Source organism: Triticum dicoccoides, chromosome 3B, assembly GCF_002162155.2.
Source record: "Triticum dicoccoides isolate Atlit2015 ecotype Zavitan chromosome 3B, WEW_v2.0, whole genome shotgun sequence".
NCBI classification, from domain to species: Eukaryota; Viridiplantae; Streptophyta; class Magnoliopsida; order Poales; family Poaceae; genus Triticum; species Triticum dicoccoides.
In genome coordinates, this window is record NC_041385.1 from 808873056 (window position 1) to 808895674 (window position 22619).

Genomic DNA, 22619 nt, shown 5'->3' on the forward strand with positions numbered 1-22619 from the left:
GTTGACATTTGGCACTATTCTATTTCTAGGAGCGGAAAAGTAACTCTCTTTAATTTCTTATTTGGGGACCGAGGCACAAATTACTCTTATGTGCAAAATAAGAAAGAAAATCCAAGATTTTCCTTTCTGCAGGGAATTAATCCAAGAGTATTTTAGACCTTCCCTAGTATCATGTCAGTGGAATCATCTTTGGGCCCCATTTATTAGTATATCAATATAATGCCCATCACACCCAACTTCATTTCATTGTAATGACCACCGATTAGTGGCTAACATAGAATCAGTTCAACGCAGAGTTATTATGTTTACACACAGAACGTGTGTACAGAAAAACGAGAGCAAACGACTACCAGCCCACCAAAAGAGCCATGGTTCTCTTCATCAGGCAACGGACCGCAAAGCATACTGAATCGGCCTCGCCCCATCCATCATCAGTTGGTTAAGATTTCTCTTCTGCAAGGCAGACCAAGAACACAGCACATGTGAACATCATGGAAATAACAGCAGTGCGTTTAGCAGGGTACATATTACTCAAGCAAGCAACGCTGCAACACCACCAGAAACCCTCAACCCCATAAAAATTTAACACCCAGGCCTCATCATCTTACAGGGTAATTCATCCAACATCCAAAGCAACAGCAAGAATACTCCAAACTTAGCACTGAAAAAACAATGTAACAAATGGATTCTTTCCAACAGCAAAAGCGAGATTTCTCGTCAACCTTCCAATATGTCTTATCAAAATACAAAGATTAAAGTTCTGAGGCGGGCGATGACTTAACTAAACATTTGCATCTACATTGGACTCACGACCTTCACAAATAAAATCCATCTCTTAGAAATCCTTACTAATATCACAAACTTTTGTTATAGTCTTAATGTGAACTGCATAGTTTGGCCCCTGCATAGGTTTGGCAACCTCGATACAGTGCAAGACTTCCTATGTGCATGCCATTGTTTTCTTCAGCGTCATATCCATGATGTGATGAAGATAAATAGATAGATATAATAACACTGTAAGGGGAAGGGATGTACATATTATTGATTATTAGTTTCTATCGACCTTGTCTTCCCTCCGCGCCACCAGGTGTAGGAGGGAAATTCTAGCCATGCCACGAACTACCCAAGCCTTTCTACGCAATCCCAACAAGAAATTTATTTAGGTTGCCATCTCCCTCTACAGCATGTATGGGTTTCTATTAAGGGAAGTGATGGTCTCCATTCATTTACTAAATATCCATTTTATTAGATGTTGCTGTCATCAATTACAGAATAAGCAAACCATGCCCCAAAACTAATTTGATGAACAATACTGTCAAATATATGAAAAAGATAGTAAGCGAGATATCCATTCATATACATTTGTTGCTAAAGAACCCTTGACTATTTTAACAAACATACACTCCAAAACTAATGCATTAACAAGTTACAAGGGAGCAAATGTACCTTGAGAACTTCTGGGCAGTTCTTATACACCTTGTACTACATCAACAAATGCTTGGAAGGACCCAAGCCAGTGGAAAACAATCCTCCCGTAGTGGTCGCCCTGGGTAGTCGGCAAGAATTTCATGCAAAGATCTATCAACCAAAGAATACTCACTCCAGTACCCAAAGTTTCCAGTAAAGTACAAGCAGTCTCTTCGAACTCCTGGATGATCTGGACCAAGGCAACCAGCAAACTCATGCCTATTAAAGAACAAGCTACAACCACCAAGGCTGTCAGTGCTCGCCCACTTCTTCTCCCCGGATTGCCACTTGAAAACATGGTACAACTTGGTTCTGACAATTAGCAATATCTCACCATGGCACTCTGCGAGCAAGGCCACCGAACTATCTGGAACTGTCCGTGCGCTAAGTTCATCCCCAAGAAACGACAATACCATAGAATTGTTGTTAAGCTCGACAACAGCAAGACGGTAATTTGGATAAATCAACGCATAGAGGGTTCCTTTCACGAACATCAGACTGTAAGGGTGGTAGCCTTCGTCGCACCACGCCACTTGCCACTGAGCATCCCCAATACGGCAGTAGGAGATGTAACGGTGCCGTGGCATGAAGCCGAGGACTAAGTCGCCAGAAAAGAGAACACATCCAATGGGTGTAGGGGGGTGGGGCAGGCGGGCTCGCTCGCCTGTGAGGAGATGGCAGATGCGAAACTCGGGGCGGCTGGCGGTAAAGATGTTTCTGATGGCGACACGGCAGCCGAAGGAGTGGAAGCAGGTGAGGGTGACTTCTTTGGGTGTGAAGAGCCGGCTGAAGCAGGTGGGGCTGCGGCGTCCATGGGCCACCGCCACGGGGGTGCGCGGGAGGCGGAAGCGGAGGATGCGGCGGAGGGGGACGTGGGAGAGCGCTTCCGAGGCAGAGGCCTTCTGGTGGATGAGGAGGAGCGGACCCTGCGAGGCGAGGTTGGACGATGACAACGGGAGGTGAGCTCGGTAGGCGCGGCAGGCGGCAACGAGGGCGAAGAAGTCCTCGAGGGTCGTCAGCCGGCTCGCGATCAATGCGATCAGCTCCGGTAGGATGTCCGGCGATGGTGAGGCGGTTTCTTCGCGGTTTGTGGAGGATGAGGTGGAGGACGTGGTGATTGTGGAGGCGAGGGCGGTGGCCGGCGGCGAGGTCCTCGTCCGGCGCTTCCCCGACTTGGCCATTCCTCGCCGCCCCGCTTCTGCTCCGCGTGCGGCGCTGGATTGGTGTGAATGCTGCTAGGTTTAATTAGATTCTTATTAGGAAACCCGTTAATGGTCGAGGCCGGGCTGGGCCTACCGTGTATTGGGCTTGGTTCGTCTGGTTTGTCTGATGTCGTTAAAGTTTTTTTTTATCAACACTGTCGTTGAATTTGACAAGGTGAAGGTGAAGGATAGGGAAAATTTTGCCTAAAAAGAACTAGATCCTTCCATGGACGCGCTTCATTTCTTAGTCTGCAATACGTATGCGTAGTACTGCAAGCGATTGTCTCAGCACATTCATTCTGTTAGCTCTCTGAGAAGTTTCACCTAAATTACCACCACGAACTTTATCGGACAAAAAATTACCTCCACGAAAAGCTCAATGCCCATATATCGTGTCTCCATTATTGACCAAGAAAAGTTTGACAACCTGCTTTTACTGCAGAAACTACAGCCCTCTGAGAGGGACTAAACCTTGCTACTAGTATTGGCTGCAACTCCATTCGGATACACACGGAATGTATGCCTTTAGTTGATGCTCTCCAGCAGAATACGGGACACTCTACGATAGCAACTGCAATTTTGGAGGATTGCCGGTTATTGTTACTTAATTTCGGGAAGGTCATTTTAGAGCGTTGTAATCTTGAATCTAATATAGTAGCTCATGTGCTAGCGTAGATCCACCGAACTTGTGGTTGGACTCATCTCCCATTTTTATTTCTGAACTTTTACCGGACGATGGCATTTTTTGAGCATCAATTTCTTTTTGCCACCACTTCCACAAATGCGATTTCATAATGAAATTTTGCAAGCACTACATTTTTTGTCAATGTTTCGCACAAAAACAACTAAGAAATTTTTAATTTTTTTTACAATTTTACTGTTCATGCATACTTATTTGACCTCGAGCTCAGAATAGTCGCGTCCCCTTGGGCCTTAATTTTATCCTTATCTTCAATTATTGCAGTTGTGTATGATGAGCCACATCCTGACTTTGCCCCTATTAGCCTGCACTTGTTCAACACAGATTGTCTCCAATTGATTTTTGTATTTTGCATCCCTAGTTAGACACTCCTACTATTGATTATTTTTGTGGTTACCTCTATTTTTTACTTTATATATATTCTAGTGTTTTATCGACTTCAAAATTATTTTATTTCTGAAATATATGTTGGCTTTAAACCGAGCCCGTCCAGTCACATTTCCTTCCCAGCAAACCTAGCTTGAAAAGAACTTAGCCCATCACCTTTCCCCACAAATTTCTCATTTTTCTATTGTTTTAATCATTGTTGGGATTTCCTGTCCCTGAAAGCCCACTAAGATTTTTTTTCCTCAACAAGCTAACTTGCTGCCACTGCTCTCACATGGGATGAAGAAAGATTGTTAAATCTTAATCATTATAATCCACAAAATGATATATGTCCCTCTCTATGCTAGCATATATGGTCGTGATCTCCCACTACGCGCTACTATCTAACCTCGCCCATGGTGCGAGGAAGTAAACCGTGAGAGGAGTTATCCGTCAGTTTTAGGAATCTTTTGTAACCTTTTGTCTTGTTTGGGGGAAGTTCCAACAAGTTTTTATTTAACATTTTTCTATTTTTTTCATTTTTTCCTTTTTTTGTTTTCTTATTTTTCCATGTTTTTTCTTTTTTTTCTTTTCTTCAATTTTTAATATTTCTAAAACTCATAAACATTTTTTAAAATCCTAACCATTTTTTAAAATTCATGAAGAAAATTCAAGAAAATTTTTCAAATTTTTCAATATTTTCATGCATAGAAATGCAAAAAAAATGTTCATGAATCATGCCTAGAAATGGTTTTTATTTAAAACTAATGAATAAAAGTCATGAGTTTAATCTTGCTTAGTAGACAAATAATGATAACTGAACTAAAACAAATAAATGATTAGTATGGAAAAACTACTCTACAATGGCAAATTTATTCTTCTGGAAAATATATATTTTGCCATATGGATCAAATTTAAGCAATCTCAGCCAATGTTTAAAATCTTCGTGTCCGTCGAGCACTTCGATCAAATTTAAGCAATATTTTCTGCTACTGCTTCATAGTTTTGTTCACCATGGTAAGACATTTGCTTCTTTTTCTTTTACTTTACAAACTTAATCTCTTAAGTCTATATTAGCTCATTTTCTGTTTTATTAAGTGTCTTGTTTATTTAGATTGAACTTTTTTACCTCTTTATAATTTAAATTTAACTTTTGAAGTATGGTCTTAACCGGTGTAATTTTTTATTTGGCTTGCATAGTAATAATAATGATGTATCTAAATATTAAGATACACTAATTATATTATATAATTAAGTTCGGTTGTGAAACTTTGCTATTTCGTTAAATTTGAAGGGTATACTACATGGATTTTGGTTCTTACTTTTTCGAGACATTGGATCTTTTTTTTGTTTAACCAAACTAATATAGGTCAGAGGAAAATAAAAAAAAAGACAAAACACAAGATTTCATATTTAATTTGTACAACCTATATGAATTGCAAATATATGTTAGTGTGTTTGTGTCTATTTATGTTTTCCTAAATATCATGTTTGATAGCTATAAAGTTGAACAATGTTTCCGGAATGCATGCTTGTATATTTATATCCAAGTAAAGTAGCAAAGTGGCGCTTGCAAATGCGAGGGCAAGACCTTTCATGTGATCAAAATAGATGTAAAATAAGTATGAGCTTTTAAGCAAATATATTCATATTACATAAATTTCAATATTTAGTTCTACCTTGGCTTTACGTAATCTTGAACAAACATGAATGCCATCATTTAAACTCCTGCACGGGAAAGTTAAAACTGGAACAAAAAACATGCTCTACAAACACCAAAAACTACACTAATGTTGATACAAAAATTAGAAATCCTTCTCTCTATCTGCAAAATATATAATATGTCAAATAATCTAATATAGCAACGGAAACTCCACAACCAATTCCCGACTTGGCCTTTCCCATGCCTCGCCGCCGCATCTGCACCGAGTGCGGCGCTGTGTTGCCGACCCGTGGTACTGGATATGGTGAATGTCGACGTCTAGATCCTTGACATTAGTCTTCCTGCTGTATGTAACCTGGTTAGATTCTGTTGAAATTCTGTTGTACATCACCTCCTAATATCTAGGATCTGCTCCAATGCCACGCCTCCTAATATCTAGGGTTCGGTTTGGCGTCTCTCTCGAGGCATATATGTGTCATTAGTTTTTTGCTTCTTTTTTGTTTCTTTTATGACAATTATTTTTGCTATTAAAGTTTGTAACAAACTTCTAATTACTTATTTATTTTCTTTTATGATAATTCTTTTTGCAATTAAAGTTTGTAACAAAAAAATTCTTTATGAAAATTCTTTTTGCTTTTAATGATTTTGAACAGAAAATGAACTCTGAAAAGGATGAAAGTTGGCATGGTATCATCATTTCACCCACATAGCATGCTCAAGAAAGTTGAGAGGGTTACGGCAAAAACTCGATGCATTTCGTGTACAAAACGGACAATCTCTTTCGAAGTATCAGGATTTCATACGGAAACTCGTCTGTTACAAAGGGATTTCATTTTTCTAAACTTGTTGAACTCCTGACTTTTTGTGTGTTCAAAATGCACCATTCAAAGCCACATCATTAATTTTCAATCCTTTCTAACTTTATTTATTATTTTTCATGCATTTACTGATTATTTTGAGCTATAAGACCCTGAAATTAAATATGGATTGTTTCTTGAATCGGGTCCTTTCTCGAGGAAAGATTTCTCTCGAAAGAGTTGAGTGGGAGGATGGTGGAGACTTGATGAGGTTATTGAACCGTCTCTTCAACTAGTGTGTGGCAGGGCACAGGAAGTTGTTCATGTGGCACCTACACCAATTGAAGTGGAAGCTTATGATATTGATCATGAAACTTCGGATCAAGTCACTACCAAACCTCGTAGGACGACAAGGACACGTACTACTTCGGAGTGGTAAGGTGATCCTGTCTTGAAGGTCATGTTGCTAGACAACAATGAACCTACGAGCTATGGAGAAGCGATGGTGGGCCCGAATTCCGACAAATGGTTAGAAGCCATGAAATCCGAGATAGTATCCATATATCAGAACAAAGCATGGACTTTGGTGGACTTGCCCGATGATCGGCAAGCCATTGAGATAAATGGATCTTTTAAGAAGAAGACGGACGTGGATGGTAATGTCACCATCTATGAAGCTCGACTTGTGGCGAAGTGTTTTCCGACAAGTTCAAGGAGTTGACTACGATGAGATTTTCTCACTCGTAGCGATGCTTAAAGTCCGTCGGATTCATGTTAGCATTAGCTGTATTTATGAAATCTGGCAAATGGATATCAAAACGAGTTTCCTTACCAGTTTTCGTGAGGAAAGGTTGTATGTAATACAATCAGAAAGTTTTTGTCGATCCTAAGGATGCTAAAAGGTATGCTAGCTCCAGCGATCCTTCTAAGGACTGGAGTGAGCATCTCGGAGTTGGAATGTATGCTTTGATGATGATCAAAAAATTTGGGTTTGTACAAAGTTTATGAGAAACTTGTATCTCCAAAGAAGTGAGTGGGAGCACTATAGAATTTCTGATGAGTATATATTGTTGACATATTGTTGATCACAAATGACGTAGAATTTCTGGAAAGCATATAGGGTTATTTTGAAAGTGTTTTTCAATGGAAAGCCTGGATTAAGCTACTTGAACATTGAGCATCAAGATCTATAAGGATAGATCAAAATGCTTAATAATACTTTCAAATGAGCTCATACCTTGACATGATCTTGAAGGTGTTCAAGATGGACCAGTCAAAGAAGGAGTTCTTGCCTGAGTTGTAAGGTACGAAGTTAAGACTTAAAGCTCGACCACGGCAGAATAGAGACAAAGGACGAAGGTCGTCCCCTATGCTTAAGACGTAGGCTCTTCAGTATGCTATGCTGTGTACCGCACCTGAAGTGTGCCTTGCCTTGAGTCAGTCAAGGGGTACAAGAGTGATCCAAGAATGGCTCACAGGACAGCGGTCAAAGTTATCCTTAGAAATTAGTGGACTAAGGAATTTTTCTCGATTATGGAGGTGGTAAAAGAGTTTGCCGTAAAGGGTTACGTCGATGCAAGCTTGACACCTATCCGGATAGCTCTGAGTAGAGATACCGGATACATATAATGGAGCAACAATTTAGAATAGCTCCAAGTAGAACAGTTATTTGGATTAGCTCCAAATAGAGCGTGGTAGCTGCATCTAGGAGATGACATAGAGATTTGTAAAGCACACACGGATCTGAAAGGTCCAGACCCGTTGACTAAAACCTCTCTCACAAGCAACATGATCAAACATAAAACTCATTGAGTGTTAATCACATAGTGATGTGAACTAGACTACTGACTCTAGTAAACTCTTGGGTATTAGTCACATGGCGATGTGACCTGTGAGTGTTAATCACATGGCGATGTGAACTAGATTATTGACTCTAGTGCAAGTGGGAGACTGTTGGAAATATGCCCTAGAGGCAATAATAAATAAGTTATTATTATATTTCTTTGTTCATGATAATAGTCTTTTATTCATGCTTTAACTGTATTATCCGGAAATCGTAATACACGTGTGAATACATAGACCACAATATGTCCCTAGTGAGCCTCTAGTTGACTAGCTCGTTGTGATCAACAGATAGTCATGGTTTCCTGGCTATGGACATTGGATGTCGTTGATAACGGGATCACATCATTAGGAGAATGATGTGATGGACAAGACCCAATCCTAAGCCTAGCACAAAAGGTCGTGTAGTTCATTTGCTAGAGCTTTGCCAATGTCAAGTATCTCTTCCTTCGACCATGAGAGCGTGTAACTCCTGGATACCGTAGGAGTGCTTTGGGTGTATCAAACGTCACAACGTAACTGGGTGACTATAAAGGTGCACTACAGGTATCTCCGAAAGTATCTATTGTTTTATGCGGATCGAGACTGGGATTTGTCACTCCGTGTAAATGGAGAGGTATCTCTGGGCCCACTCGGTAGGACATCATCATATGCGCAATGTGACCAAGGAGTTGATCACGGGATGATGTGTTACGGAACGAGTAAAGTGACTTGCCGGTAACGAGATTGAACAAGGTATCGGTATACCGACGATCGAATCTCGGGCAAGTAAAATACCGCTAGACAAAGGGAATTGTATACGGGATCGATTGAGTCCTTGACATCATGGTTCATCCGATGAGATCATCGTGGAACATGTGGGAGCCAACATGGGTATCCAGATCCCGCTATTGGTTATTGACCGGAGAACGTCTCAGTCATGTCTGCATGTCTCCCGAACCCGTAGGGTCTACACACTTAAGGTTCGATGACGCTAGGGTTATAAAGGAAGCTTGTATGTGGTTACCGAATGTTTTTCGGAGTCCCGGATGAGATCCCGGACGTCACGAGGAGTTCCGGAATGGTCCGGAGGTAAAGATTTATATATAGGAAGTCCTGTTTCGGCCATCGGGACAAGTTTCGGAGTCATCGGTATTGTACCGGGACCACCGGAAGGGTCCCGGGGGCCCACCGGGTGGGGCCACCTGCCCCGGGGGGCCACATGGGCTGTGGGGGGTGCGCCTTGGCCTACATGGGCCAAGGGCACCAGCCCCAAGAGGCCCATACGCCTAGGGAACCCTAGAGGGAAGAGTCCTCGAAGGGGAAGGCACCTCCGAGGTGCCTTGGGGAGGATGGACTCCTCCCCCCTTCTTGGCCGCACCCCAAAACCCATCTAGGGCTGGCCGCCGCCCCTAGGGGGTGGGAAAACCCTAAAGGTGGCGCAGCCCCCTTCCCCCCTATATATATTGAGGCATGGGGCTGCCCATAACACAGGATTTGATCTCTCGTTGGTGCAGCCCTGCCCCTCTCCCTCCTCCTCTTCTCCCATGGTGCTTGGCGAAGCCCTGCGGGATTGCCACGCTCCTCCACCACCACCACGCCGTTGTGCTGCTGTTGGATGGAGTCTTCCTCAACCTCTCCCTCTCTCCTTGCTGGATCAAGGCGTGGGAGACGTCACCGGGCTGTACGTGTGTTGAACGCCGAGGTGCCGTCCGTTCGGCACTTGATCATCGGTGATTTGAATCACGACGAGTACGACTCCATCAACCCCGTTCACTTGAACGCTTCCGCTTAGCGATCTACAAGGGTATGTATATGCACTCTCCTTCTACTCGTTGCTGGTCTCTCCATAGATAGATCTTGGTGTTACGTAGGAAAAATTTTGAATTTCTGCTACGTTCCCCAACAGTGGCATCATGAGCTAGGTCTATTGCGTAGATTCTTTGCACGAGTAGAACACAAAGTAGTTGTGGGCGTTGATGTTGTTCAATATGCTTACCGTTACTAGTCCAATCTTGTTTCGACGGTATTGTGGGATGAAGCGGCCCAGACCGACCTTACACGTACTCTTACGTGAGACAGGTTCCACCGATTGACATGCACTTGGTGCATAAGGTGGCTAGCGGGTGCCAGTCTCTCCCACTTTAGTCGGAACGGATTCGATGAAAAGGGTCCTTATGAAGGGTAAATAGCAATTGGCATATCACGTTGTGGTCTTGCGTAGGTAAGAAACGTTCTTGCTAGAAACCCATAGCAGCCACGTAAAACATGCAACAACAATTAGAGGACGTCTAACTTGTTTTTGCAGGGTATGCTTTGTGATGTGATATGGCCAAGAAGAATGTGATGAATGATATGTGATGTATGAGATTGATCATGTTCTTGTAATAGGATTCACGACTTGCATGTCGATGAGTATGACAACCGGCAGGAGCCATAGGAGTTGTCTTTATTTTTTGTATGAACTGCGTGTCATTGAAGAACGCCATGTAACTTACTTTACTTTATTGCTAAACACGTTAGCCATAGAAGTAGAAGTAGTCGTTGGCGTGACAACTTCATGAAGACACGATGATGGAGATCATGATGATGGAGATCATGGTGTCATGCCGGTGACGATGATGATCATGGAGCCCCGAAGATGAAGATCAAAAGGAGCAAAAAATGATATTGGCCATATCATGTCACTATTTGATTGCATGTGATGTTTATCATGTTTATGCATCTTGTTTACTTAGGACGACGGTAGTAAATAAGATGATCCCTTACAAAATTTCAAGAAGTGTTCTCCCCTAACTGTGCACCGTTGCTACAGTTCGTCGCTTCTAAGCACCACGTGATGATCGGGTGTGATGGATTCTTACGTTCACATACAACGGGTGTAAGACAGTTTTACACAGCGAAAACACTTAGGGTTAACTTGACGAGCCTAGCATGTACAGACATGGCCTCGGAACACGGAGACCGAAAGGTCGAGCATGAGTCGTATAGTAGATACGATCAACATGAAGATGTTCACCGATGATGACTAGTCCGTCTCACGTGATGATCGGACACGGCCTAGTTGACTCAGATCATGTAATCACTTAGATGACTAGAGGGATGTCTATCTGAGTGGGAGTTCATAAGATGAACTTAATTATCATGAACATAGTCAAAAGACCTTTTGCAAATTATGTCGTAGTTCACGCTATAGTTCTACTGTTTTAGTTATGTTCCTAGAGAAAATATAGTTGAAAGTTGAAAGTAGCGATTATGCGGACAGTAGAAAGCTTATGTCCTTAATGCACTGCTCAATGTGCTGAACCCCAAACGTCGTTTGTGGATGTTTCGAACATACACGTTTTGATAACTACGTGATAGTTCAGTTAAACGGTTTAGAATTGAGGCACCAAAGACGTTTTTGAAACGTCACGGAACATATGAGATGTTTCGAGGGCTGAAATTGGGATTTCAGGCTCGTGCCCACGTCAAGAGGTATAAGACCTCCGACGATTTTCTTAGCCTGCAAACTAAGGGAGAAAAGCTCAATCGTTGAGCTTGTGCTCAGATTGTCTGAGTACAACAATCACTTGAATCAAGTGGGAGTTGATCTTCCAGATGAAATAGTGATAGTTCCTCCGAAGTCATTACCACCAAGCTGCTAGAGCTTCGTGATGAACTATAATATATCAAGGACATATATGATGATCCTTGAGATATTCGCGATGTTTGACTCCGCGAAAGTAGAAATCAAAAGGGAGCATCAATCGTTGATGGTTAGTAAAACCACTAGTTTCAAGAAGGGCAAGGGCAAGAAGGGATACTTCATGAAACGGCAAATCAGCTGCTGCTCAAGTGAAGAAACCCAAGGTTGAACCCAAACCCGAGACTAAGTGCTTCTGTAATGAGAGGAACGGACACTGAAGCGGAACTACCCTAGATACTTGGTAGATGAGAAGGCTGGCAAGGTAAATAGAAGTATATTGGATATACATTATGTTAATGTGTACTTTACTAGTACTCCTAGTAGCACCAGGGTATTGGATACCGGTTCGGTTGCTAAGTGTTAGTAACTCGAAATAAAAGCTACGGAATAAACGAAGACTAGCTAAAAGTGAGCTGACGATATATGTTGGAAGTGTTTCCAAGTTTGATGTGATCAAACATCGCACGCTCCCTCTACCATCAAGATTAGTATTAAACCTGAATGGTTTATTGAATCTCGATCGTAGTGATACACATTTTCATGCCAAAAGATATAAGATAGTAATGATAGTACCACTTACTTGTGGCACTGCCATGTAAGTCATAATGGTATAAAACGCATGAAGAAGCTCCATGTTGATGGATCTTTGGAGTCACTCGTTTTAGAAAAGTTTGAGACATGCGAACCATGTCTATTGGTATATACGCATGAAGAAACTCCATGCAGATGGATCGTTTGGACTCACTTGATTTTATATCACTTGAGATATGCAAATCATACCACATGGGCAAGATGACTGAAAAGCCTCGGTTTCAGTAAGATGGAACAAGATAGCAACTTGTTGGAAGTAACACATTTTGATGTGTGCGGTCCAATGAGTGCTGAGGCATGCAGTGAATATCGTTATGTTCTTACTTCACAGATGATTCGAGTAGATGTTGAGTATATTTACTTGATGAATCACGAGTCTGAATTATTGAAAGGTTCAAGTAATTTCAGGGTGAAGTTGAAAGATCGTCGTGACAAGAGGATAAAAGATCTATGATATGATCATAGAGATGAATATCTGAATCACGAGTTTGGCACAGAATTAAGACATTGTGGAAATTGTTTCACAACCGATACAGCCTGGAACACCATAGTGTGATGGTGTGTCCGAACGTCATAGTTGCACACTATTGGATATGGTGCATACCATGATGTCTCTTATCGAGTTATCACTATCGTTCATGGGTTAGGCATTAGAGAAAACCACATTCACTTTAAATAGGGCACCACGTAATTCCGTTGAGATGACACCGTATGAATTATGGTTTAGAGAAACCTAAGCTGTCATTTCTTAGAAGTTTGGGGCTGTGATGCTTATGTGGAAAGGTTTCATGCTGATAAGCTCGAACCCAAAGCGGATTAAATACATCTTCATAGGACACCCAAAACAGTTGGGTATACCTCCTGTCTCAGATCTGAAAGCAATATGGATTGTTTCTTGAATCGGGTCCTTTCTCGAGGAAAGATTTCTCTCGAAAGAGTTGAGTGGGAGGATGGTGGAGACTTGATGAGGTTATTGAACCGTCTCTTCAACTAGTGTGTGGCAGGGCACAGGAAGTTGTTCATGTGGCACCTACACCAATTGAAGTGGAAGCTTATGATATTGATCATGAAACTTCGGATCAAGTCACTACCAAACCTCGTAGGACGACAAGGACACGTACTACTTCGGAGTGGTAAGGTGATCCTGTCTTGAAGGTCATGTTGCTAGACAACAATGAACCTACGAGCTATGGAGAAGCGATGGTGGGCCCGAATTCCGACAAATGGTTAGAAGCCATGAAATCCGAGATAGTATCCATATATCAGAACAAAGCATGGACTTTGGTGGACTTGCCCGATGATCGGCAAGCCATTGAGATAAATGGATCTTTTAAGAAGAAGACGGACGTGGATGGTAATGTCACCATCTATGAAGCTCGACTTGTGGCGAAGTGTTTTCCGACAAGTTCAAGGAGTTGACTACGATGATATTTTCTCACTCGTAGCGATGCTTAAAGTCTGTCGGATTCATGTTAGCATTAGCTGTATTTATGAAATCTGGCAAATGGATATCAAAACGAGTTTCCTTACCAGTTTTCGTGAGGAAAGGTTGTATGTAATACAATCAGAAAGTTTTTGTCGATCCTAAGGATGCTAAAAGGTATGCTAGCTCCAGCGATCCTTCTAAGGACTGGAGTGAGCATCTCGGAGTTGGAATGTATGCTTTGATGATGAGCAAAAAATTTGGGTTTGTACAAAGTTTATGAGAAACTTGTATCTCCAAAGAAGTGAGTGGGAGCACTATAGAATTTCTGATGAGTATATATTGTTGACATATTGTTGATCAGAAATGACGTAGAATTTCTGGAAAGCATATAGGGTTATTTTGAAAGTGTTTTTCAATGGAAAGCCTGGATTAAGCTACTTGAACATTGAGCATCAAGATCTATAAGGATAGATCAAAATGCTTAATAATACTTTCAAATGAGCTCATACCTTGACATGATCTTGAAGGTGTTCAAGATGGACCAGTCAAAGAAGGAGTTCTTGCCTGAGTTGTAAGGTACGAAGTTAAGACTTAAAGCTCGACCACGGCAGAATAGAGACAAAGGACGAAGGTCGTCCCCTATGCTTAAGACATAGGCTCTTCAGTATGCTATGCTGTGTACCGCACCTGAAGTGTGCCTTGCCTTGAGTCAGTCAAGGGGTACAAGAGTGATCCAAGAATGGCTCACAGGACAGCGGTCAAAGTTATCCTTAGAAATTAGTGGACTAAGGAATTTTTCTCGATTATGGAGGTGGTAAAAGAGTTCGTCGTAAAGGGTTACGTCGATGCAAGCTTGACACCTATCCGGATAGCTCTGAGTAGAGATACCGGATACATATAATGGAGCAACAATTTAGAATAGCTCCAAGTAGAACAGTTATTTGGATTAGCTCCAAATAGAGCGTGGTAGCTGCATCTAGGAGATGACATAGAGATTTGTAAAGCACACACGGATCTGAAAGGTTCAGACCCGTTGACTAAAACCTCTCTCACAAGCAACATGATCAAACATAAAACTCATTGAGTGTTAATCACATAGTGATGTGAACTAGACTACTGACTCTAGTAAACTCTTGGGTATTAGTCACATGGCGATGTGACCTGTGAGTGTTAATCACATGGCGATGTGAACTAGATTATTGACTCTAGTGCAAGTGGGAGACTGTTGGAAATATGCCCTAGAGGCAATAATAAAAGTGTTATTATTATATTTCTTTGTTCATGATAATAGTCTTTTATTCATGCTATAACTGTATTATCCGGAAATTGTAATACACGTGTGAATACATAGACCACAATATGTCCCTAGTGAGCCTCTAGTTGACTAGCTCGTTGTGATCAACAGATAGTCATGGTTTCCTGGCTATGGACATTGGATGTCGTTGATAACGGGATCACATCATTAGGAGAATGATGTGATGGACAAGACCCAATCCTAAGCATAGCACAAAGATCGTGTAGTTCGTTTGCTAGAGCTTTGCCAATGTCAAGTATCTCTTCCTTTGACCATGAGATCGTGTAACTCCTGGATACCCTAGGAGTGCTTTGGGTGTATCAAACGTCACAACGTAACTGGGTGACTATAAAGGTGCACTACAGGTATCTCCGAAAGTATCTATTGTTTTATGCGGATCGAGACTGGGATTTGTCACTCCGTGTAAACGGAGAGGTATCTCTGGGCCCACTCGGTAGGACATCATCATATGCGCAATGTGACCAAGGAGTTGATCACGGGATGATGTGTTACGGAACGAGTAAAGTGACTTGCCGGTAACGAGATTGAACAAGGTATCGGTATACCGACGATCGAATCTCGGGCAAGTAAAATACCGCTAGACAAAGGGAATTGTATACGGGATCGATTGAGTCCTTGACATCATGGTTCATCCGATGAGATCATCGTGGAACATGTGGGAGCCAACATGGGTATCCAGATCCCGCTGTTGGTTATTGACCGGAGAACGTCTCGGTCATGTCTGCATGTCTCCCGAACCCGTAGGGTCTACACACTTAAGGTTCGATGACGCTAGGGTTATAAAGGAAGCTTGTATGTGGTTACTGAATGTTGTTCGGAGTCCCGGATGAGATCCCGGACGTCACGAGGAGTTCCGGAATGGTCCGGAGGTAAAGATTTATATATAGGAAGTCCTGTTTCGGCCATCGGGACAAGTTTCGGAGTCATCGGTATTGTACCGGGACCACCGGAAGGGTCCCGGGGGCCCACCGGGTGGGGCCACCTGCCCCGGGGGGCCACATGGGCTGTGGGGGGTGCGCCTTGGCCTACATGGGCCAAGGGCACCAGCCCCAAGAGGCCCATGCGCCTAGGGAACCCTAGAGGGAAGAGTCCTCGAAGGGGAAGGCACCTCCGAGGTGCCTTGGGGAGGATGGACTCCTCCCCCCTTCTTGGCCGCACCCCAAAACCCATCTAGGGCTGGCCGCCGCCCCTAGGGGGTGGGAAAACCCTAAAGGGGGCGCAGCCCCCTTCCCCCCTATATATATTGAGGCATGGGGCTGCCCATAACACAGGATTTGATCTCTCGTTGGTGCAGCCCTGCCCCTCTCCCTCCTCCTCTTCTCCCATGGTGCTTGGCGAAGCCCTGCGGGATTGCCACGCTCCTCCACCACCACCACGCTGTTGTGCTGCTGCTGGATGGAGTCTTCCTCAACCTCTCCCTCTCTCCTTGCTGGATCAAGGCGTGGGAGACGTCACCGGGCTGTACGTGTGTTGAACGCGGAGGTGCCGTCCGTTCGGCACTTGATCATCGGTGATTTGAATCACGATGAGTACGACTCCATCAACCCCATTCACTTGAACGCTTCCGCTTAGCGATCTACAAGGGTATGTAGATGCACTCTCCTTCTACTCGTTGCTGGTCTCTCCATAGATAGATCTTGGTGTTACGTAGGAAAATTTTTGAATTTCTGCTACGTTCCCCAACAAAAACTAGATGCACTTCATGTACAAAACGGACAATCTCTTTTGAAGTATCATGATTTCATACGGAAACTTGTCTATTACAACAGGCATTTCAAATGAACTACGAAAAGGTTGAAAGTTGGCATAATATCATCATAATAGTTGTGGAGAAAGTCTGCACTTTTTCTTCGCTTGTGGCATTTCCTTATTGCGCCGTAACCATGGATAATCTTCATCATTTATCAGGATGCTTGGGTCAGCCTTGACTATGAAGGGAGGAATTTCATTAAACTTTTCATAATCTTCGGACATGTCTGTCTTTCCCTCCACTCCCACGATGTCCGTTTTTCCTGAAAGAACTATGTGACGCTTTGGTTCATCGTATGATGTATTCGCTTCCTTATTTTTTTTTCTTTTTCTCGGTTTGATAGACATGTCCTTCACATAGATAACCTGTGCCACATCATTGGCTAGGATGAACGGTTTGTCAGTGTACCCAAGATTGTTCAGATCCACTGTTGTCATTCCGTACTGTGGGTCTACCTGTACCCCGTCTCCTGACATATTGACCCATTTGCATTTAAACAAAGGGACCTTAAAATCTACTCCGTAGTCAAGTTCCCATATGTCCACTATGTAACCATAATATGTGTCATTTCCCCTCTCGGTTGCTGCATCAAAGCGGACACCGCTGTTTTGGTTGGTGCTCTTTTGATCTTGGGCGATCATGTAAAATGTACTCATTTATCTCGTATCCTTTGTAAGTCATTACTGTCGAAGATGGTCCCCTGGACAACGAGTACAACTCATCACAAATAGTGTTTTCACCTCTGAGACGTGTTTCCAACCAACTGCTGAAAGTACTGATGTGTTCATGATATTGAAGAAGGATGCTGGGAACACCAGCTCAAAACTGATAAAATGTTGCACCACATCACTCCTTAGCCTTGGTATGATTTTTGGATTGATCACCTTCTAAGAGATTGCATTGAGGAATGCACATACCTTCACAATGGCTAATCGGACGTTTTTCGGTAGAAGCCCTCTCAATGCAACCGGAAGCAGTTGCGTCATAATCACGTGGCAGTCATGAGACTTTAGGTTCTGGAACTTTTTCTCTGGCATATTTATTATTCCCTTTATATTCAACGAGAAGCCAGTCGGGACCTTCATACTAAGCAGGCATTCAAAGAAGATTTCCTTCTCTTCTTTGGTAAGAGCGTAGCTGGCAGGACATTCATACTACTTTGGAGGCTCTTTTTCGTGCAAACGTTGCAGGTCCTCCCGTGCCTCAGTTGTATCTTTTGTCTTCCCATACACGCCCAAGAAGCTTAGCAGGTTCACACAAAGGTTCTTCGTCACGTGCATCATGTCGATCGAAGAGCGGACCTTTAGGTCTTTCCAGTAGGGTAGGTCCCAACATATAGATTTCTTCTTCCACATGGGTGTGTGTCCCTTAGTGTCACTCGGAACAGCTAGTCCGCCGTGACCCTTTCCAAAGATTACGTGTAAATCATTGACCATAGCAAGTACGTGATCACCGGTACGCATGGCGGGCTTCTTCCGGTGATCTGCCTCGCCTTTGAAATGCTTGCCTTTCTTTCGACATTGATGGTTGGTCGGAAGAAATCGATGATGGCCTAGGTACACATTCATCCTGCATTTGTCTAGGTATATACTTTCGGTGTCAGCTAAATAGTGCGTGTGAAGGAAATATGCCCTAGAGGCAATAATAAAGTTATTATTTATTTCCTCATATCATGATAAATGTTTATTATTCATGCTAGAATTGTATTAACCGGAAACATGATACATGTGTGAATACATAGACAAACATATAGTCACTAGTATGCCTCTACTTGACTAGCTCATTAATCAAAGATGGTTATGTTTCCTAACCATAGACATGTGTTGTCATTTGATTAATGGGATCACATCATTAGGAGAATGATGTGATTGACATGACCCATCCCGTTAGCTTAGCACATGATCGTTTAGTATTCTGCTATTGCTTTCTTCATGACTTATACATGTTCCTGCAACTATGAGAAATATGCAACTCCCGTTTACCGGAAGAACACTTTGGGTACTACCAAACATCACAACGTAACTGGGTGATTATAAAGGAGTACTACAGGTGTCTCCGAAGGTACATGTTGAGTTGGCGTATTTCAAGATTAGGTTTTGTCACTCCGATTGTCGGAGAGGTATCTCTGGGCCCTCTCGGTAATACTCATCACTTAAGCCTTGCAAGCATTATAACTAATAAGTTAGTTATGAGATGACGTATTACAGAACGAGTAAAGAGACTTGCCGGTAACGAGATTGAACTAGGTATTGGATACCGACAATCAAATCTCGGGCAAGTAACATACCGATGACAAAGGGAACAACGTATGTTGTTATGCAGTTTGACCGATAAAGATCTTCGTAGAATATGTAGGAACCAATATGGGCATCTAGGTCCCGCTATTGGTTATTGACCGAGAATGGTTTTAGGTCATGTCTACATAGTTCTCGAACCCGTAGGGTCCGCACGCTTAACGTTTCGATGACAGTTTTATTATGAGTTTACAAGTTTTGATGTATCGAAGTTTGTTCGGAGTCCCGGATGTGATCACGGACATGACGAGGAGTCTCGGAATGGTCGAGACATAAAGATTAATATATTAGAAGCCTATGTTTGGACATCGGAATGGTTCCGGGTGAAATCGGCATTTTACCGGAGTACCGGGAGGTTACCGGAACCCCCCGGGGGGTTAATGGGCCTACATGGGCCACGAGGGAGAAGAGAGAAGGAGCCAGGAAGGGGCCGCGCTCCCCTCCCCCTCCTAGTCCGAATAGGACAAGGGAAGGGGGGCGGCGCCCCCCCTTTCCTTCCCCTCTTCCTCCTCTTCCCCCCCTTCTCCTATTCCAACTAGGAAAGAAGGGAGTCCTACTCCCGGTGGGAGTAGGACTCCCCCCTTGGCACGCCCTCCTTGGCCGGCCGCCTCCTCCTCCCTGGCTCCTTTATATACGGGGTGGGGGGCACCCTAGACACACAAGTTGATCTACGGATCGTTCCTTAGCCGTGTGCGGTGCCCCTCTCCACCATATTCCACCTGCGCGGAGTTTAGGCGAAGCCCTGCGCCGGTAGAGCATCATCATCGTCACCACGCCGTCGTGCTGACGGAACTCATCCCCGAAGCTTTGCTGGCTCGGAGCCCGGGGATCGTCATCGAGCTGAACGTGTTCTGAACTCGGAGGTGCCGTACGTTCGGTGCTTGGATCGGTCGGATCGTGAAGACGTACGACTACATCAACCGCGTTGTCATAACGCTTCCGCTTACAGTCTACGAGGGTACATGGACGAACACTCTCCCCTCCCGTTGCTATATCATCACCATGATCTTGCGTGTGCGTAGGAAATTTTTTGAAATTACTGTGTTCCCCAACAGTGGCATCCGAGCCAGGTTTTATGCGTAGATGTCATATGCACGAGTAGAACACAAGTGAGTTGTGGGCGATACAAGTCATACTGCTTACCAGCATGTCATACTTTGGCTCAACGGTATTGTGAGATGAAGCGGCCCGGACCGACATTACGCGTACGCTTACGCGAGACTGGTTTCACCGTTACAAGCACTCGTGCTTAAAGGTGACTGGCGGGTGTCTGTCTCTCTCACTTTAGCTGAACCGAGTGTGGCTACGCCCGGTCCTTGCGAAGGTTAAAACAACATTAACTTGACGAACTATCGTTGTGGTTTTGATGCGTAGGTAAGAACGGTTCTTGCTAAGCCCGTAGCAGCCATGTAAAATTTGCAACAACAAAGTAGAGGACGTCTAACTTGTTTTTGCAGGGCATGTTGTGATGTGATATGGTCAAGACGTGATGCTATATTTTATTGTATGAGATGATCATGTTTTGTAACCGAAGTTATCGGCAACTGGCAGGAGCCATATAGTTGTCGCTTTATCACTAAACGGTAGCGATAGTCTAGAAGCAATAGATGGCGTAACGACAACGATGCTACGATGGTGATCAAGGTGTCGCGCCGGTGACGATGGTGATCATGACGGTGCTTCGAAGATAGAGATCACAAGCACAAGATGATGATGGCCATATCATATCACTTATATTGATTACATGTGATGTTTATCCTTTATGCATCTTATCTTGCTTTGATTGACGGTAGCATTTTAAGATGATCTCTCACTAAAATTATCAAGAAGTGTTCTCCCTGAGTATACACCATTGCGAAAGTTCTTCGTGCTGAGACACCACGTGATGATCGGGTGTGATAGGCTCTACGTTCAAATACAACGGGTGCAAAACAGTTGCACACGCGGAATACTCAGGTTAAACTTGACGAGCCTAGCATATAACAGATATGGCCTCGAAACACGGAGACCGAAAGGTCGAGCGTGAATCATATAGTAGATATGATCAACATATTGATGTTCACTGTTGAAACTACTCCATCTCATGTGACGATCGGACATGGTGTAGTTGATATGGATCATGTAATCACTTAGAGAATTAGAGGGATGTCTATCTAAGTGGGAGTTCTTAAGTAATATGATTAATTGAACTTAAATTTATCATGAACTTAGTACCTGATAGTATTTTGCTTGTCTATGTTTGTTGTAGATAGATGGCTCGTGATGTTGTTCCGTTGAATTTTAATACGTTCCTTGAGAAAGCAAAGTTGAAAGATGATGGCAGCAATTACACGGACTGGGTCCGTAACCTGAGGATTATCCTCATTGCTGCACAGAAGAATTACGTCCTGGAAGCACCGCTAGGTGCCAGGCCTGCTGCTGATACAACTGACGATGTTAAGAACGTCTGGCAAAGCAAAGTTGATGACTACTCGATAGTTCAGTGTGCCATGCTTTACGGCTTAGAATCGGGTCTTCAACGACGTTTTGAACGTCATGGAGCATATGAGATGTTCCAGGAGTTGAAGTTAATATTTCAAGCAAATGCCCGGATTGAGAGATATGAAGTCTCCAATAAGTTCTATAGCTGCAAGATGGAGGAGAATAGTTCTGTCAGTGAACACATACTCAAAATGTCTGGGTATAATAATCACTTGATTCAACTGGGAGTTAATCTTCCTGATGATAGTGTCATTGACAGAATTCTTCAATCACTGTCACCAAACTACAAGAGCTTCGTGATAAACTATAATATGCAAGGGATGGACAAGACTATTCCCGAGCTCTTCACAATGCTAAAAGCCGCGGAGGTAGAAATCAAGAAGGAGCATCAAGTGTTGATGGTTAACAAGACCACCAGTTTCAAGAAAAGGGCAAAGGGAAGAAGAAGGGGAACTTCAAGAAGAACAGCAAACAAGTTGCTGCTCAAGAGAAGAAACCCAAGTCTGGACCTAAGCCTGAGACTGAGTGCTTCTACTGCAAGCAGACTGGACACTGGAAGCGGAACTGCCCCAAGTATTTGGCGGATAAGAAGGATGGCAAGGTGAACAAAGGTATATGTGATATACATGTTATTGATGTGTACCTTACTAATGCTCGCAGTAGTACCTGGGTATTTGATACTGGTTCTGTTGCTAATATTTGCAACTCGAAACAGGGACTACGGATTAAGCGAAGATTGGCTAAGGACGAGGTGACGATGCGCGTGGGAAATGGTTCCAAAGTCGATGTGATCGCGGTCGGCACGCTACCTCTACATCTACCATCGGGATTAGTTTTAGACCTAAATAATTGTTATTTGGTGCCAGCGTTGAGCATGAACATTATATTTGGATCTTGTTTGATGCGAGACGGTTATTCATTTAAGTCAGAGAATAATGGTTGTTCTATTTATATGAGTAATATCTTTTATGGTCATGCACCCTTGAAGAGTGGTCTATTTTTATTGAATCTCGATAGTAGTGATACACATATTCATAGTTTTGAAACCAATAGATGCA

General features: G+C 43.1%; 1 protein-coding gene across 1 annotated transcript; it reads right to left on the minus strand.

The window, feature by feature from the left end:
- Positions 1–291: 291 nt before the first annotated feature.
- Positions 292–2648, minus strand: LOC119280119. Its single transcript, XM_037561087.1, has 3 exons — positions 2305–2648; positions 1447–2268; positions 292–453 (listed from the first exon to the last, which is right to left on the minus strand). The coding sequence occupies exons 1-2, from the start codon at positions 2646–2648 to the stop codon at positions 1488–1490; spliced, it is 1125 nt and encodes a 374-aa protein (XP_037416984.1). The 3' UTR covers positions 292–453; positions 1447–1487.
- Positions 2649–22619: the final 19971 nt, after the last annotated feature.

Coding starts and splice junctions, on each gene's coding strand:
- LOC119280119 (XM_037561087.1), bottom strand. CDS start 2,648: ATGGCCAAGTCGGGGAAGCGCCGGACGAGGACCTCGCCGCCGGCCACC. Junction 2,269..2,304: donor ATCCTCCGCTTCCGCCTCCC/GCGCACCCCCGT, acceptor TGGACGCCGCAG/CCCCACCTGCTTCAGCCGGC.